This window comes from Elephas maximus, chromosome 8 (assembly GCF_024166365.1).
Source record: "Elephas maximus indicus isolate mEleMax1 chromosome 8, mEleMax1 primary haplotype, whole genome shotgun sequence".
In the NCBI taxonomy this organism is placed as follows: domain Eukaryota; kingdom Metazoa; phylum Chordata; class Mammalia; order Proboscidea; family Elephantidae; genus Elephas; species Elephas maximus.
In genome coordinates, this window is record NC_064826.1 from 11,912,685 (window position 1) to 11,931,627 (window position 18,943).

The 18,943-nt window shown below is 47.5% G+C and overlaps 2 protein-coding genes across 3 annotated transcripts in view; one reads left to right on the forward strand and one right to left on the reverse strand.

Annotated features, from left to right (window-relative positions):
• Window positions 1-4,931, reverse strand: part of AKR1D1 (aldo-keto reductase family 1 member D1) — a 114,455-nt gene extending 109,524 nt beyond the window's left edge. The window contains exon 1 of one of the 2 annotated variants that reach the window (XM_049893915.1): window positions 4,793-4,931. The gene's annotated coding sequence lies outside the window, so the exon portion shown is untranslated. Of the gene's footprint in view, window positions 1-4,596 lie in introns of both variants that reach the window. The other variant, XM_049893914.1, reaches the window with a different exon arrangement.
• A 371-nt stretch (window positions 4,932-5,302) lies between these two features.
• Window positions 5,303-18,943, forward strand: part of CREB3L2 (cAMP responsive element binding protein 3 like 2) — a 126,372-nt gene continuing 112,731 nt past the window's right edge. The window contains exon 1 of the mRNA XM_049893912.1: window positions 5,303-5,687. Coding sequence (XP_049749869.1) covers window positions 5,586-5,687 — 102 coding nt within the window. The 5' untranslated portion in view covers window positions 5,303-5,585. The remainder of the gene's footprint in view (window positions 5,688-18,943) is intronic.

The following is an 18,943-nucleotide window of genomic DNA, read 5'->3' on the forward strand; positions in this document are numbered from 1 at the left end:
CTGAAGATCCCACCTGAATCAGAAGTACCCCTGTACCCCTTCCAGTCTGGTGATTGTTGCTGTTAGGTGCCGTCGAGTCAGTTCCGACTCATAGCGACCCTATGCACAACAGAACGATAACACTGCCCGGTCCTGAGCCATCCTTAGAATTGTTGTTAGGCTTGAGCTCATTGTTGCAGCCACTGTGTCAATCCACCTTGTTGAGGGTCTTCCTCTTTTCCGCTGGCCCTGTACTCTGCCAAGCATGATGTCCTTCTCCAGGGACTGGTCCCTCCTGACAACATGCCCAAAGTATGTAAGACGCAGTCTCACCATCCTTGTTTCTAAGGAGCATTCTGGTTGTACTTCTTCTAAGACAGATTTGTTCGTTCTTTTGGTAGTCCATGGTATATTCAATGTTCTTCGCCAACACCACAATTCAAAGGCGTCAACTCTTCTTCGGTCTTCCTTATTCACTGTCCAGCTTTCACAAGCATATGATGTGATTGAAAATACCATGGCTTGGGTCAGGCGCACCTTAGTCTTCAGGATGACATCTTTGCTCTTCAACACTTCGAAGAGGTTCTTTGTAGCAGATTTGCCCAATGCAATGCATCTTTTGATTTCTTGACTGCTGCTTCCATGGCTGTTGATTGTGGATCCAAGTAAAATGAAATCCTTGACAACTTCAATCTTTTCTCTGTTTATCATGATGTTGCTCATTGGTCCAGTTGTGAGCATTTTTGTTTTCTTTCTGTTGAGGTGTAATCCATACTGAAGGCTGTGGTCTTTGATCTTCATCAGTAAGTGCTTCAAGTCTTCTTCACTTTCAGCAAGCAAGGTTCTGTCATCTGCATAACGCAGGTTGTTAATGAGTCTTCCTCCAATCTTGATGCCCCGTTCTTCTTCATATGGTCCAGCTTATTGTATTATTTGTTCAGCATACAGATAAAATAGATATGGTGAAAGAATACAACCCTGAAGCACACCTTTCCTGACTTTAAACCAATCAGTATCCCCTTGTTCTGTCTGAACAACTGCCTCTTGATCTACGTACAGGTTCCTCATGAGCACAATAAAGTGTTCTGGAATTCCCATTCTTCACAATGTTATCCATAGTTTGTTATGATCCACACAGTCAAATGCCTTTGCATAGTCAATAAAACACAGGTAAACATCCTTCTGGTGTTCTCTGGTTTCAGCCAGGATCCATCTGACATCAGCAATGATATCCCTGGTTCCACGTCCTCTTCTGAAACCAGCCTGAATTTCTGGCAGTTCCCTGTCAATATACTGCTGTAGCCGTTTTTGAATGATCTTCAGCAGAATTTTGCTTGCGTGTGATATTAATCATATTGTTCTATAATTTCCACATTCGGTTGGATCACCTTTCTTGGAAATAGGCATAAATATGGATCTTTGCCAATCAGTTGGCCAAGAAGCTGTCTTCCGTATTTCTTGGCATAGACGAGTGAGCACCTCCAGCGCTGGATCTGTTTGTTGAAACATCTGAATTGATATTCCATCAATTCCTGGAGCCTTGTTTTTCGCCAATGCCTTCAGAGCAGTTTGGACTTCTTCCTTCAGTACCATTGGTTCCTGATCATATGCCACCTCCTGAAATGGTTGAATGTTGACTAATTCTTTTTGGTATAATGACTCTGTGTATTCCCTCCATCTTCTTTTGATTCTCCCTGCATCATTTAATATTTTCCCCATGGAATCCTTTACTATTACAACTCAAGGCTTGAATTTTTTCTTCAGTTTTCTCAGCTTGAGAAACGCCAAGCGTGTTCTTCCCTTTTGGTTTTCCATCTCCAGCTCTTTGCACATGTCATAATACTACTTTACTTTGTGTTCTGGAGAGGCCCTTTGAAATTTTCTGTTCAGTTCTTTTACTTCATCAATTCTTCCTTCTGCTTTAGCTGTTCGATGCTAAAGAGCAAATTTCAGAGTCTCCTCTGACACCCATCTTGGTCTGTTTTTTTTCTTTCCTGTCTTTTCAGTGACCTCTTGATTTCTTCATGGATGATGTCCTTGATGTCATTCCACAACTCGTTTGGTCTGTGGTCACTAGTGTTCAATGCGTCAAATCTATTCTTGAGATGGTCTCTAAATTCAAGTGGGATATACTCAAGGTCATATTTTGGCTCTTGTGGACTTGCTCTGATTTTCTTCAGTTTCAGCTTCAACTTGCATATGAGCAATTGATGGTCTGTTCCACAGTCGGCCCCTGGCCTTGTTCTGACTGATGATATTGAGCTTTTCCATCGTCTCTTTCCACAGATGTAGTCCATTTGATTTCTGTGTGTTCCATCTGGCGAGGTCCATGTGTATAGTTGCCGTTTATGTTGGTGAAAGAAGGTATTTGCAATGGAGAAGTCGTTGGTCTTGCAAAATTCTATCATTCGATCTCCGGCATTGTTTCTATCACCAAGGCCATATTTTCCAACCACTGATCCTTCGTTTCCCACTTTGGCATTCCAATCGCCAGTAATCATCAATGCATCTTCAGTGCATGTTTGATCAATTTCAGACTGCAGCAGCTGATAAAAATCTTCTATTTCTTCATCTTTGGCCCTAGTGGTTGGGGCGTAAATTTGGATAATAGTTGTATTAACTGGTCTTTCTCGTAGGCATATGGATATTATCCTTTCACTGACAGCATTGTACTTCAGGATAGATCTTCAAACGTTCTTTTTGACGATGAATGCAACACCATTCCTTTTCAACTTGTCATTCCCGGCATAGTAGACCATATGATTGTCCGATTCAAAATGGCCAATACCAGTCCATTTTAGCTCACTAATGCGTAGGATATCGATGTTTATGTGTTCCAGTTCACTTTTGACGATTTCCAATTTTCCTAGATTCATACTTTGTACATTCCAGGTTCCGATTATTAATGGATGTTTGCAGCTGTTTCTTCTCATTTTGAGTCGTGCCACATCAGCACATGAAGGTCCCGAAAGCTTTACTCCATCCATTAAGGTCGACTCTACTTTGAGGAGGCAGCTCTTCCCCAGTCATCTTTTGAGTGCCTTCCAACCTGGGGGGCTCATCTTCCAGCACTATATCAGACAATGTTCCACTGCTATTCATAAAGCTTTCACTGGGTAATGCTTTTCAGAAGTAGACTGCCGGGTCCTTCTTCCTAGTCTGTCTTGGTCTGGAACCTCAGCTGAAACCTGTCCTCCATGGGTGACCCTGCTCGTATCTGAATACCGGTGGCATAGCTTCCAGCATCACAGCAACACACAAGCCCCACAGTACGACAAACTGACAGAGTCTGCAGGAGTCTGGTGATTAGGTCTTCCTAAAAGTCTGGAACTGAGAGCCTCTCCAGCAAAAGTGGACTGGTCCTTTTGAGGTGTTATTAACAACTCCTACCTCTGTCAAGCTCAGCAGTCTCAAAGCTTAGATCCACCACACTCGAGTAAAGAAAACTGTTCCACCAGACTCTGAGGGACAAACTGGTCAGACCTGTTAGAACTGGATTTATACACCTATTAAAGACCTAAGTATTTGTTTGCAAAACACCCTCCTGCATAGATCCAATCCCAAACTAACTTTTTATCTTGTTCATTGTGTCATATACAGTGTTTGCCTTTTTGTTTCTCTGAGCTGTGTTTAAACAAGTCAGATTGATAAGAGACTAAGAGCCCTCTAAAAAAAAAAAAAAAAAGAGCCCTCTAGTCACCATAAAAAATAGTAATGATTGTTGCTATCCTTCTGCAAGAGATTCTCCTAGCCCAAGCCAAGTAAAACAACTGATTCACCCTACTTTCCAACTCCGTTTTCTGGGGAGATAATCTGAACAATTGTTGGATCTGCCATCTGTTCCCCCACCTCCTCTGCTAATTTAAAATTCCCTGGAAAAGCCCTATCCCCTTATAAGACGCACCAGACTTGGTTTGCAGTTTCCCAGTAGTTTAGAATGGGCATTGGTTGTAAGTGACCAATGCCCAAACAAAAGAAGGGAAAAAGGCAAGCAGCCTCAGAGCCCAACCCATCTAAGAGACACCTGCTCTAGCTCATCCTCCTACAGCAAGCAGAATAAGCTGCTCATTCTTCTGAAATTGTCCTTGACAAGATACCCACAAAATGGGCTATTGATTGCCTCAACCCACCTCTGGGTGGAGACTTCATATCGATAGGAAAGAAAATCAACCTCTTCCTCCATCCTGGGGGATTAACTCTGTCTAAAGAAAAACGCATAGTCAGTCCCAAGTTCTGTGTGCCTGCATGAAGCTCAATCCTGAATATTCAGGAAGAAATTTACATTTCCTTGTCTGCTCTCTGTAAAAGCCAACCTCCACAAGCCGCCTGCGAGGAGTGTTGGAGGCAACAGCCCTGAATACTCCTTTCCTTGTACAACAAAACATTGGCATCTTTCTGATCTCCCACCTCCGCCTCTTGTTTATTGGCTGTAAGAAGTCCAAGCCAGAGCAAAACCTGGGGGCTTCGTCTGGCAACATAAAAAAAAAAAATCTAGAAAGATTTAAATTCACGAGCAACAGGGAATATGACGTCTTACATCATTATATTAATCAGCTCTGGTGGTGCAGTGGTCAGAGCACTCGGCTACTAACCGAAGGGTCAGTGATTGGAACTCACCAGCCACTCTGTGGAAGAAATAGGAGGCTGTCTACTTTCGTAAAGATTACAGGCTTCGTAAAGATTACAGTTCCACTCGGTCCTGCAGGGTCGCTATGAGTCCGGATGCACTCAAAGGCAGTGGGTGTGGTATACTCCTCAAAAAAAAATTCCAAAAGATTGAAACTCATGAGCAACGGGGAATGTCATACATTACCTTCTGTATTGTATGTGTGTATATACGGATTAAAAAGTCCCGAAAGACTCAAACGTCGAGCTCCTTGAAAATATCCTGGACGGTGTAGCTCTTACCTACAGCAACGCCTACACCTCAGAGCCCGACTTTTGAGGCGCCTCAGCCCGACCGAGCGCGCCCGCCCTCTTTTATTAAATGTAGTCTTGTCGCTATATGACTGGCTGCCCGTTCCAGGCTCCCCTTCCGTTAGTGGCAGTGCCGCCAGTCCATCACTCCGAGACCCAAGCATACCATTGGTCGCTGCCCCAGACGGCCCGCCGGGGCCGCGCTCCGGAAGGAGGAGTTCGCTAGTGACGTCAAAGGCGCGCCCCGCCCACATTCCACAGCCGGGGCGGAGAATTCCCGCGGCCCCTGCGCCTGTGGGCGGGACAGCACGGAGAACGAGACTTCTGATTGGGCCAGGCAGGTGAGGCGGACCTCCGAATGGTCGCTGGCCTGGAGGGAGACGGGGTGGGCGGCTGGGTCCCGGAGCGGAGGGGACGAGCTGCGGGGCGTCTGAAAGTTTGCGTTGGGAGTGGGTGGGTCGCGGGCGGGTGTCCCGGGATGAGAGCGGGTCTGCTGCGCCGGGTTTGGGTGCACGCCCTGCTTTGACCCCGCAGCCCGACTCTCCGGGACCCTCTGGTCTCCGAGGACCCGGCCGGGCCTGGGGTCCCACGGGCCGAGGAGCAGACGGTCCTCCGCGTGCACGAGCCTCCCGCGCACGTCCACGCGCGCGGACACCCCCACCGCTCCCACCCACCCGCACCCAGCCAGCATGGAGGTGCTGGAGAGCGGGGAGCAGGGCACCCTGCAGTGGGACCGCAAGCTGAGTGAGCTGTCGGAGCCCGGCGACGGCGACGCGCTCCTGTACCCCACGGTGAGCACCGGGGGCTTGTCCACGGGACAGCTGGGGACGGGCACCTGGATGGAGGGGCCTGGGGGCATGCCCAGGTGCGGGGACTGGCTAGGTACAGGTGCGCTGCCGGCCCTTTGGAACGTTTCATAGTAGCAACGACCCCATGCGTGCCTCGAAAAATTTATACTTTCTTTTCGGGACTTTTCCACATCTGTAGTATCATTTCATTGCTGACAGTTCCGGAAAGCGGGGGTGGGGGGTTTAAACAATAACAAAGTTATATTTTACTACGCCTTGCCTGTCTAGTCGATTACGACTCCTAGCGATCCCGTAAGACAGAGTAGATCTGCCCCATAGGGTTTCCAAGGCCGTAATCTTTTTGGAAGTAAACTGCCACATCTTTTCTCCCACGGATTTGAACTGCTGACCTTTCCGTTAGCAGCTGAGAACTATAACCGCTACTTTAATCAGTGCGTCACCAGGGTTCCTTATGTTTTACTGCAGGCCAATGAAAATACAGATGTGCTGATAAAGACAGAAGTGCATATGGATTTAAAGAACAAAGAGTTCTTGCCTGAGGGAATATAAGGCCCAGAGATTGGAAAGCACTGCTTGTTCGTACACACTGCCCTACCCTTAAAGAGTCCAGGTTTACAGATCAGCCTTTTCACCTTCAGCAGACTGTGTATTTGCCTGTAGTTCCCGTGCAAAAACATGTATAAACAACTCAGAGAGAAAGGCTGGTGTTTTGAGAATAGTGTACCTCCCTGTAGTTTTCTGTTTCTAGGAAAAGGTTTTAAAGTCTGGACAAAAGAAAGTAGCTCTTTCCATCTTTCTCATATTCATATTCATTACCTCTGTTCTCTTTTATTTATGCTTTAAAAAATACACCTCTGTGTGTGTGTGTGTGTGTGTGTGCGCGCGCGCATGTTTTGTAAAGGCCTCAGAATTAGGAGGAAGGCTGCTTTCTTTGGCTTTATAGACTGTTCAGTCCAGAAATCAGCTTCCTCCCTCTGCACAGGCGAGACCAGGAGAGAAGTCTGGAAAATGTGAGGCAGTTGTGTATTTCAGAAATGCATGGGAGACCGGGACAGCTCACCCGGTCCTTGTTCAAACGTCTGCCGCAGAGATCTTTTGTTGGTTATGCTGTCACATGAACAACGTGCCAACATTAAAGGAACAGATGAATAAGTACATTTAATTAACTAAAATGGCTCTCAGTCTTTGTCTCTTCTCTACTACCAAAAAAAAAAAAAGGCAACACGAAGCTTTGTTTCCAGCAGCCAGCACTGGTGGTATGACTTCCTGTGTGAAGTTTGTAGTAAGAAGGAGAGCATTAACTAGCAAAAGCGAGCTTGTCTGCCTCCCCTTCGCAGCTCTGTTGGTGGGGTCAGTGCCAGGATATTTGAAACTTTTGCAGAATGCCTGGCAGGCGCCACCTCTTCTGCCTTTGCCTCTGGCTGACGTTATTTTGGGAAAAGGGATGAGGGAGGGAGGGCCTCCGTGCTGATTCCCACCCGGCCGTTTGTGGTGACTGCAAACAGACTTGTTTGAAAAATGATGAGTGCTGAGTGCCGGGCTGAGAGGGTGTCTTAGTTCTTGAAGGGGCAGGAGCCAGGTGTGCGGCAGGGTCCCAGGGAGGAGCCCATGTGGCTGCCCTTGGATGGGGGAGGGGGCCCAGATGTGCATCCTGTCGTCAGTGGAGGACTCGGAGGACCCTGGACCTCAGATATCGTCTGAGGAGTCGGTGCTCCAGATGTTTCTCCTGACACGGGCTGCATGGTAACCATTTGTGAAGGAGCAGCTCTTTTCTTTTGTTCTCAAACGTTGTTCTTGGGCTGCAGAAATGCCCCATGCAGCAGCTGCTGGCGGCGTCCAGCTTTCAGGCTGGCAGACGAATCCTGCCCCCAAGCCCCATCCCTTGCCTGGCGCTGTGGCTCCCATTTGTGCCATCACAGGCAGGCCCTGGAGTGGCTACCTGGGACTGAGGCTCCAGGACAGAACAGCTTGGACTGGCACGACCAGGTTCAAGGCTGCAGACCTTATGTCCGTTTTGGTATTAAGGGCTCAGCTTTTGTGTGTCATTCTGACGAAGCAGTGACGTGAGATGAGTTTTCTTCTAATTCTATTAAGAAAAAAAGAAAAAAGACTTAATGTCTTCCACTTGGGGACATGTCTCTGCTCCAAACAGCGCACCCCCATAAGATGCCAGCTGTCATTTTGCGCCAGGCCATTGCAACAGACCGTGTACACCATCGGTGTTGAAAAAGGCATGGGATTTGGTAGCACAGACATTTGCATTACCTTTCTTCCAAACTAAAGAGAGTTTGGCAGAGATTTGAAAATCAGTAAAACTTTCTCATCTGTTCTGTGGACTCTGTTGGGCTTCCATCGAGGAGCTGATGATTATTATTTCTCTGTGATGCGGAGGCCTGACTTTCGGCCGAATCCCCCCTGCCGAAAAGGATGATCTGGTAATGTGTACATTCGAGCATTTATTTGTTCTTTCAGTAAATGTTTATTGGGTAACTCCTCTGTGCCAAGTACTATATACATCGGTGAACAAAAGCGGACAGATTCCTGATCTTGAGAAGCTTACGTTCCAGTGTGTGCGTGTGTATGTAAAGAAAGATAAACAATAAATGATAGACCTATGGTATAGATTGAATTGTGTCCCCGAAAACATATGTGTTATAAATCCAAATGCCTAGACCTGCGGTTATAATCCTATTTGAGAATGGGTTTTCTTTGTTATGTTAATGAGGCAGGACCAGTGTAGGGTGTGTTTTAAGTCAATCGCCTCTAAGATATAAAACAGCAGATTAAGCGAGCTGCAAAAAAAAGCAGAGATGAGGGAGGATAGATGCCAGGCCACATGAAGATTTTCAAGAAATAAGAACCTTCCCCCAGAGGTGGCAGAGAGAAAGCATTTCCCCAGAGGTGGCAGAGAGAAAGCATTTCTCCAGAGCCGGCGTCCTGAATTTGGACTTCTAGGTTGCTATGAGTTGGAATCTACTCGACGGCTACAGGTTACGATTTTAGCCTCCTAAGCTGTGAGAAGTAAAATTCTGTTCATTAAAGCCACCTACTGGTGGTATCTCCCTTAGAGCAGCACTAGATGACTAAGACAACACATTAAAGAATTACGTAGTACATTCAACAGTGAAAGTGCTATCAAAAAAAAGAAAAAGTGGGAAGGGTAAGAGGAGTGGAGAGTGCAGGGCAGAGGGAGGGCCAAACACAGAGGTGAACTGAGCGGGTCAGGATCAGTCTCCTGTAGAAAGTGGATCTTAATGGAGGGTTGAAAGAGGTGAAGATGTCAACTCAGGTGAAAAGCCAGAGCAGAGGCCCTAAGTGGGAGTGTGTCTGGCATGAGTCTGTGGTAACATCACTTGTGGTGCAAATGGTTAACGCCCTTGGCTGCTAACCAAAAGTTTGGAGGTTTGAGTTTACCCAGAGGTCCCTCTGAAGAAAGGCCTCGTGTTCTACTCCTGAAAAAGCAGCCATTGAACACCCTGTGGAGCAGAGTCCTTCTCTGACATATGTGGGATCGCCATGAGTTGGAACCAACTGGTCTAATCTGGTCAGTTCTTTCCCTTATAAAAGCAGCTTGCTTCTGAGATGCTGTTTTTGGAATGGAAGTGAAACTTCGCAGCCTGAGTCGATTGGGCACTGTCTGGGGAGTGGAGAGCTGGATCGAGGGCGAGGCGGGGTTATAAATTGGGAAAGTAATAGGGATGATAGTAGCTCCCATCTACTGGGTGTTTATTGTCTGAAAGGAGGGCCAGCCTCAGTCCCACGGGCCCTGTGCTCAGAAGGGCCCCACTCTTGGTTTAATGCTATGTGGTCACCATCTTGAAATTGTTAACAACTTTTGAACTGTTTTCATTTTGCACCGGGCCCCGTAGATTAGATGGCGTTTGGTTCTGCTGAAAGGCATTGTGTTTGGTGCTTTACAAAAATGATACCATTTGGCCCTCCTAATGACCTGATGAGGGGACATTTTATCATTCTCATTTGACAGATAAGAAAGCTGAGCCTTAATGAGCTAATTAGCGACAACCAGGATTCAAGCCCAGGCCGGTCTGCTCTAAAGCCCAAGGCCTTGCCCAGGATGCTGTATGAATGGAGAACCCTGATTTGGAGTGAGGAGCTGGGCGGGAGAAGGGAGAGAGTGATTGGGTCAGAAACTGGTGAGCCCGGAGCAGCTCATGTTTAACTCAGGCCACAGGCCAGCCACCGCGACATCCTAGGTGAAGTCTTTCCTTGCTCTAAATAGGGATTTAGTTACCACAAGTGAGAAACCCTATGGGCCAGTTCTACTCGGTCTTATGGGCTCGCTGTGAGTTGGAATGAACTTGACGGCAATGGGTTTGATTTTTTTTTTGGTTTTGGTGACTGCAAGTGTGCAGTGAGCAAACCTGTCTCGTACCTGCTCTTAAAAACAGAAAGTTCCCCTTGCCCGAAGCCAGGATTATAATCCTTTCAGCTGCCTTCCCTGAGCCATCATGTTTCTCACTTGGTGAGTTGTGGAGACTTCTTGTCCAGAGAGACGGGGCCTAGAGCAGACAGATTCAAGGCCTGCAAAATAATGAAGTGCATAGATGGGGCAAGTATAGGCTTGCTGGTTAGAACCTGGATTGCTAGAAGCATGGGTTTTCTCTTGACGCTTAAAATTGGGTTTCTAGGTATACCAAACAGTTGCCATCAAGCTGATTCTGATTCATAGTGACCTTATATGACAGAATAGAACTGCCCAATAGGGTTCCCAAAGATGTAATCTTTATGAGCAGAGATTGCCAAGTCTTTTCTCCCATGGAGTTGCTGGGTGGGTTTGAACCACAAGACTTTCGGTTAGCAGCTGAGTGCTTTAGCCATTATACCACCAGGGCTCCTTAATGAAGTGTATAGATAGGGCGAATGTGAGCTTTCTCTTTGTACCTGGATTACTAGACCATGAACTTTCTCTTGAAGCTTAGAAGTAATGTCTACATCAAACCAGAAACCCAAACTGGTTGCTGTCAAGTTGACCCTGACTCATGGCGACCCTGTGTGTGTCAGAGTAGAACTGTGCTCCACAGGGTTTTCAATGGCTGGTTTTCCAGAAGTAGATTACCAAGCCTTTCTTCTGAGGCGCCTCTCGGTGGACTTGAACCTCCAACCTTTTGGTTAGCAGTGAAGGCCATTAACCATTTGCACTGACCAGGGACTCTTAGTTTCCATACAGCGAATGAAATATTTTAATTCACTGAGTCGTAAATTTATAAAAGCTGTGGCTTCGAGAGTAGATACAGGCTGAAAAAAGGTACAGAAAAGATGCGGAGTGTGTCTCTTACGGTTTGCTTCCGTTATGAGAAACCTTGCGCCTTTTCCCAAACCTGCCTAGATGTTAGGCATTTCTAACATTGCTGCGTTCCTTTAAGATTCTGTGAAAATTACATTTCTGGGAACTTATTGTGCAATTTTGCAGTTTTAAGAGCAGAACAGCATGTAAGTTTTATCTATTCATATTATATATGCGCAGATTATCTCAGGAAGGATGCTGAAGACTTGGATAATTGGGGACTGAAGGCTAGGAGTCCCTGGGCGGTGCAAAGAGTTAACGCTAACTGAAAGGTTGGAGGTCCGAGTCCACTCAGAGGTGCCTCGGAAGAAAGGCCTGGCAATCTACTTCCAAAACATCAGCCATTGAAAACCCTGTGGAGCACAGTTCTGCTCTGACACATTTGGGGTCACCATGAGTGGGAGTCAACTTGACAGTAGCCAGAGGCCTAGGGGAAGCAGGTGCTGGGTGGACGGGGCCTACGGGTGGAGTTTGTATGTGATAACTTATCCCACCTTTATACACTGTACTGTCTTCTATCTCCGTTAAATGATCCGTAAAGTAGGGATTTTGTCAATTTTTGCAATGACTGTCTCTTTTTAAAAAAGTATGCAGTAGGAACTGCTAAGCCTTTGCAAAGATATCGCAGAAATTCTGCTTGTTGTAAATGCTAAATTCATGGAAAAGCAGTTATCTGTAAAAGTATCTGATGGTTACAACCTGTTGCCGTGGAGTCATTTCGGGCTTATACTGACCCCATGGGACAGAGTTGAACTGCTCCATAGGGTTTCCTAGGCTGTAATCTTTTTTTTTTTTTTTTTTGTGATTCAGGTGAAAGTTTACACATCAAGTCAGTCCCTCATCCAAAAAGCCATACACACCCCACTGTGCACTCCCCTTAATGAGACAGCACATTTCCTCCTCTCCACCCTGTATTCCCTGTGTCCATTCAACCAGCTCCTGTCCCCTTCTTCCGTCTCATCTCACCACCAGACAGGAGTCGCCCACATAGTCCTATGTGTCTACTTGAGCCAAGAAGTTCACTCCTTATCATACCAAAAAAAAAAAAAACCCAGTGCTGTTGAGTCGATTCCGACTCATAGCGACACCATAGGACAGTAGAACTGCCCCATGGAGTTTCCAGGGAGCGCCTGGTGGATTTGAACTGCTGACCCTTTGGTTAGCAGCTGTAGCACTTAACCACTACGCCACCAGGTTTTCTTCTCCTCACCATAAGCTGTAATATATATGGGAGCATATGACCAGATTTTTTTCTTCCTCAGAGCAGCTGAATGGGTTTGAACTGTTGGCCTTTTGGTTAGCAGCCGAACACTTAACCACTGCGCCACCAGGGCTCCATATTTGATGGTTCCCCAAACCCACTGCCTTCAGTTCAATTTCGACTCATAGCAAAATTGTAGGACAGAGTATAACTGCCCCATAGGGTTTCCAAGGCTGGCACCTTGATGGAAGCAGGTTGCTGCATCTTTCTCCCATGGAGTGGCTGGTGGATTCGAACTGCCAGCCTTTCAGTTAGCGGCCCAGCACTTAACCACTGCGCCATCAGGACTCCCTATTTGATGGTTGCACTACTAAAATTCCCTCTCTTAATTGCTTCTTATGGAAACCCTGGTGGCGTAGTGGTTAACTGCTACAGCTGCTAACCTAAAGGCCAGCAGTTCAAATCTGCCAGGCGCTCCTTGGAAACTCTATGGGGCAGTTCTACCCTGTCAAATAGGGTCGCTGTGAGTCAGAATCGACTTGATGGCACTGGGTTTGGTTTTTTTTTTTTTTTGTGATTGCTTCTTACAGGGCGATGACCAATCCCCAGACAGTGGGAGGCAGGGAGTCAAAGGGGTGCTCCCCCGCCTGGTGCCCAGGCCGGCATTCACACTGGTTGCTCTGCTCACTGCCTGGTTGCAGTGGGATCCCCATCCAGGCTGGATGGGCTCTCCTTTTTCCAAGCTGGCTCAGGGGATGTCGGAAATTTGAGGTTGATGTCCCACTTTGGTCTTAACTGTGATGGTTGACTCCACCTATGTTCTCAGGGGTACCTAGGCCCTCATTGGCTGAGAATGTCACTACTTCTGGTCATCCCACCTCCACACGCTGAGTAAACGTTACCTGTTCCATCAGGAGAGGGAATTGTGAGGTGAAATTCATCTGCAAGGCCTCTGCTTCCCCTTCTGCACCTTCATCTCTTTGGTGTTTGACCCCTACTTCTGGGCCCCATGCGCTCCCTGTGGTGAGCATCAGTTTCCAACTCCCGCTCTTCAAATTCTGCTGGCAGAAAAGATTTGATAAACTGACTCTAAAAATTTTAACTACTAGTAAGGCTTAATATAAGTAGCCTGGTGTCACAAAGGTTGAGCACTTGGCCGCTAACCGAAAGGTTGGTGGTGTGAACCCATCCAGTGACTCTGTGGGAGGAAGACCTGGTGATCTGCTCCCACAGAAAGATGACAGCCTAGGAAATCCCGTGGGCAGTTCTGCTCTGTCACGTGGGGTCAGAAGCAACTCGATGTCACCCAGCAACAAGAAGGCTTAATATGATACTCCTAAATGGGTGTTTATATGTAATAGTTACTTCTGACCCAAAGGGTGAGCCTATAAACACAGAACTGAAGGCATTAGCTAGATGGTAAAGGAGGAGTAAGGGAGGTAGTGGTGGGTCAGCGGTAGAATTCTCGCCTTGCATGCTGGAGACCCAGGTTCGATTTCTGGCCGGTGTACCTCATGAGTATGTTGTGCCTGGGGTTGCCATGAGTCGAGGGCCTCCTCGGCAGCAGCTCACAACAGCAAGGGAAGAATATTTGAGGGATGGGAGGGAACCTTCACACCCCTCTAGTATTACATATTTTAGGCACTTAAATTCGTAGGTCAGCCTTGCACATGTGCTGATTATCTATGATCTAAAGAATTTCCTTTGGCTTTCTTTCTTTTGGCTTTTTTTCTTTGTCTCTGAAATTGTTCTCATGGGTTGAGAGGAAAGTAGGCCTGGGTGCAGCCCTGGAAGGGAGTCTGAGTACGAATTTTGCACTTGGCCTCCTGCACGAGAGCCCCTTGAGTGACAGTGTGCTCTGGAAACGGGGGCGCTGATGTGAGCTTGCTCTTCAGGAGAAACGGGGCATTGCACTAGATTAATAGAGGAATTAAATTAATAGCAGTGCTTTCAGCTGAAAGTAGCTGAAAACTGATACATGTTGGCTTATGCCGTTGTTAGGTGCTGTCGAGTCCATTGCGGCTCGTAGCCACCCCATGTGACAGAGTAGAACTGCTCCATAGCGTTTTCTAGGCTGTAATTTTATGGGGAGGAGCCCTGGTGACACAGTGGTTAAGGGCTTTGTCTGCTAACTGAAAGCCTGGTGGTTCGAATCCACCAGCTACTCTGAGGGAGAAAGACATGGCAGTCTGCTTCCGTAAAGATTGCAGCCTTGGAAACCCTATGGGGCAATTCTACTCTGCCCCATAGGATCGCTATGAGCTGGAATCAACTCAGTACCAACGAGTTTGGAAATCTTTATGGGAGCAGATCACCAGGTCTTTCTCCCACAGAACTGTGGGGTGGGTTCAAACTGCAAACCTTTTGGTTAGCAGCTAAGCGCTTAACTGTGATTGGCTTATAAAATAAGTAATGGATTATCTCTCATAGCAAGAAGCCTATGGGTTGGGCCCTGAGCTGGCTAGTTTACTGACCCCTCAACATTATCACAGATCGAAGGTGTATTCATTTGGGCAGCTCCCACTCAGGCTGGAGGCATGATGGGTACACGTGTTTCAGGTGTCACGTTCAAAATGATGATATGCAGGGAAAGAAGAGGGTGTCTTTTCCTTGTGTTCCTTTTTAGGATGGAAGGAACGTTTCTCAGAAGTCTACCACCTGACTTCTGTTTGAGCTTTATTGGCAAGGATTGAGTCACATGACTGTTCCCAAACCAATGACTGCAAAGGGGAACGGGATGGACATTACTGACATAGGTGAGCATTTGGAGTAGACGTTCCACTGGAAACTCAACTGATGTGGACATTAAAATGATTTTTAGTAAAATTGTTTGAGCTGAATATTTCTTTCCTTAGCCAAAAGGTGTGTGTTTAGCCAATGGCCGTTCTCACACAGGTGGGCGAACAAATAGAAGAAGTTCTTCAATCCACAGTGATTAGCCTTGGGGGCAGAAGAGCAAACCCAAGTGCTTTGGCACTGACAGAGCTCCAAGAATATCATTTAGCTGTGTCAGCGCCCTGGTGGCGCAGTGGTTAAGGGCTGTGGCTGCTAATCAAAAGGTCAGCAGTTTGAATCTACCTGCTGCTCTTTAGAAACCCTGTGTGGCAGTTCTACCCTGTCCTATAGGGTTGCTATGAGTTGGAATCAACTCAACAGGCAGCGGGGTTTAGTGCCCCAATGAAGGAAGACCACCTAGGCAGGAATGTCGTTGTTAACTGCCACTGATTCGATTCTGACTCATGGCGACCCTGCGTCTGCAGAGTGGAAATGCTCCATGCGGTTTTCAAGGCTGTGATCTTTCAGAAGCAGGTCGCCAGGCTTGTCTCCTGAGGCACCTCTGGGTGGATTTGAACCACCAACTTTTCGATTGGTAGTTGACCACTTAACCTTTCGTGCTACCCAGGGACTCCAAAAAAACTGGCTGCCGATGTGTTGATTCCACCCAAAACGACCCCTATAGGAAGGAGTAGAACTGCTCCATAGGGTTTCCAAGGCTGTAATCTTAACAGAAGCAGACTGCCGCATCTTTCTTCTGTGGAGTGGCTGGTGGATTTGAACTCTGGACCTTTGGGTTAGCAGCCAAGTGCTTAACCACTGCACCACCAGGGATACCCATTGCCGTCAAGTCGTTTCCGACTCAGAGCAACCCTATAGGGTCGAGTAGAACTGCTTGGTAGGGTTTCCAAGGAGTGGCTGGTGAATTTGAACTGCCGACCATTGGGTTAGCAGCCGAGCTTAACCACTGCACCACCAGGGATAGCGTCTTGGGAATGCACGCAGACACTGTCGTGGGGGAGCCCCTTCTGTCCTGACTCACTAAGTAAGAAACGTGGAATTCATTCTTGTTAGCTCCACTCTGTGCATCTGTGTCAAATACCTGGACTGACCTGTCATCACGTTCCTCGAGCAAGACAAGAAGGACTTGTTCTCTACGAGGTCCGCAGCGGGAAGAAAGCTGAATGTCATTTTTAAAGACGGTGTTTTTCCAGTTAAATAGCCATTTTGCAAATGGCTATTTAAATATTGATAAGACTGTGTTGCCTGTGCACAGCCTAATCTGCCCGCCTCAGGGCATGGCCCAGACCTGCTATGGGCTCTCTTGGGGCAGGTGTGCCTAGGGACACTAGGTAGGGTTGAGGGGCATTGACTGTACCAGGTGCGCAATGTTACGAATGGGGGAGTAGTGCTCCTGGTGTCCTTGTTCCCCCTTCTCGCCTGCCCTGAGGTGGGCGGGGTTGGTGGGCAAACCCTCCCCCTGTGGGCAGAGTGACTTGGCCCCACCCCACACTCACAGAGGGCTGCCCCACCCTGCCCTCATGACACCCCACAGCTTCTCCCCTCTCCCATGGGCCAAGGTGAGACCCTCCTCCGCCCATTGGCGGGTGTTGTAGCTTGCCTGCACCCTGACTGGCTCGTGACCAGGATAACGAGTTACTGCGCTGGGCCACGGGTGATACCAGCCCTGGTGATGCCACTGCCTTGGCGGCATCCTGCCACCACTGCAGACCCTGGGGTCATTTTGGTGTCACCCCCTCTGACAGTGTTGTGGGGTACGATCTGCACTCCCTACACCCCCATGGTGAACGCCACTGTAGTAGGTCCATGTTCCCTGCTTCTGCAGAGTCAGGATTCAGAGGCAATGACCCGCCGTCTATGGGTCAGCCTTGAGCCTCTTCTTCCCTGCCCTGCCTCTCAGTGCCCTCTGGCTCTTGGCATCAAGTTCTAAGTGACCCTGACTTTTCCCTGACTGGAATTGTGTAGATTACGCAGGAGGCACCCAAGAGGTTATGGCCCGTTTTATCTGAGGAGAATCTACGGCCTCAATCGGATCCGTGGAAAGCTTTGCTCAGTGGGGATGCAAGCTCCTTGAGGGCGGAGCCCTGATTTTTGGTCTTTTCTACCCCACATCCCACTCCCCTGTGCTTTGTAAGGCTACTCAGCGAGAAATGATTTTGTTCAATTAATATTTAATTTTTTTGTGTGTGTGAAAATATAGGAGACATGATTTCTTGATGTGTAACTAAATGGAGTGAGGCTGTGCTGGAGAACAGATGAGCTGGGTGGTCTCGCCTCTTTTATTAGCAATTTTTAAAAAACAATTTAATCTTTTAGTTGTTGAGAATATATACAGAACGTACACCAATAATTTATACATGTAAAATTCAGTGGTATTGATGACATTCTTCCAGTTTTGCTACCATTCTTACCCTCCTTTTCTGAATTATTCCTCCCCGGTTACTGTAAACTCATTGCCCTCCAAGCTTCCTATCTAACCTTTTGAGTTGGTGTTGTCAATTTGATCCCGTATAGATAGTTATTAGCATTCTTTTTTAAAATCTGGATTCTCATAATGTCATCTACAAATCTGAAAATTTGGAATGAAAATGACTTGGGTAATTCAGGGCCAACAGCTTTTCTTGTTTAGAGAACAAGACGGGGTGGAGGACTGTATCACAACCCCTGTTCCAACTGGCTTCCACCACATGTGAAGATGACAACCTGAATGTCCAGGCAGCCGTGTTGAAGGCAGCCTCGTGGGAACGGTCAGGCATATTTGGCATTGAGTGCCACTGGTTCTCTGGTGACCTCAGGCACATGACTTTGCTGCTTCGGCTCTCGTTGCCTCCGCCTCTGCCCCATGGGATTTGAGGGTTCAAAGCTAGTGTGAAAGTCGGGTGCTAGCACTGGCCTGGCCTTCTCTCCCCTAAGTCAGGAGTCTTCACGGAGGAAGGGGTGTCGCAGCCCAAGGAGCCTGATGGCATTCAAGAAGCTCAGAGTGCCTGTCATTACTCTCTTTAACATCTTCATGTCCTCGCCTTCCCAGCATCTACTATAAACATGAATCGTGGCCTTAAATATGTTTGCCTGATGCCATTGCCCCTTCTGGTTCATTTTTTCTCTCTCTTGTTTGCCGTCAGGCTTTCTCAAACAAGTGGTGAATCTCAGCTCCTCCAGCTTTTCCCCTTCTACTTATACCTGCACCCTCTGCTCTGTGGGTCCCACTGCTCATAGAAGGTCCCCAACCTCCTCCACTGCTAAATCCAGTAGGCTTTTCTCTGTCCTTCCCTGCTAGGCCTCCTGGAAGTATTTGTCCGTATTGACTGTGAGGGCATCTTATAACTTGTCCTTGCTTTGACTTCCATGATCCTCCTCAGGCTTTGTTTACCTCCTCCGCTGGCTTCCTCACCACCTGCTATGTGTGGCCCTTTGATACCTGGCCCTCTCTCAGTACGCTCCCGTGGGCTTCGATTTCAATCCTAGTGCAGTGGCTTCTCACATCTGTATTTCTCCTCTTTGTTCACTGATGGGAAGCAGAAGCTCTTTAGAGCAGGGCCTTGAACCAGTTCTTCCCAGTTCAGTTGTGGTCACAGAAGCAACACTGGAACAGGCTCAAGTTTTTGGATTTGGAGGAATTGAAACCATAACCAAAACAGGAAAAATTAATGGATCGAAGCCCTGCTAGAAACTTAATCTCCCTCTGAGAAAACAAGGGCAGCATACTCGTTGCATAGCAACAAACCTCTTGCCAATCAGATTTTGAGCAGAGTCAAACTGTGGTGCCCAGCTCAAAGATGGCGGCCGACCTTGCTGCTTTGAATGTGTGTCACTCTCCTCAGTCCTGCCAGTAATCCAGTCACACATCAGGCTCCTGAAAGGGCTCACTATGCCTCATCCAAGTCTCCCATTCCTGAGCTTTGACCCGTAATTTTCTTCCTTTCTGATTATGATTCC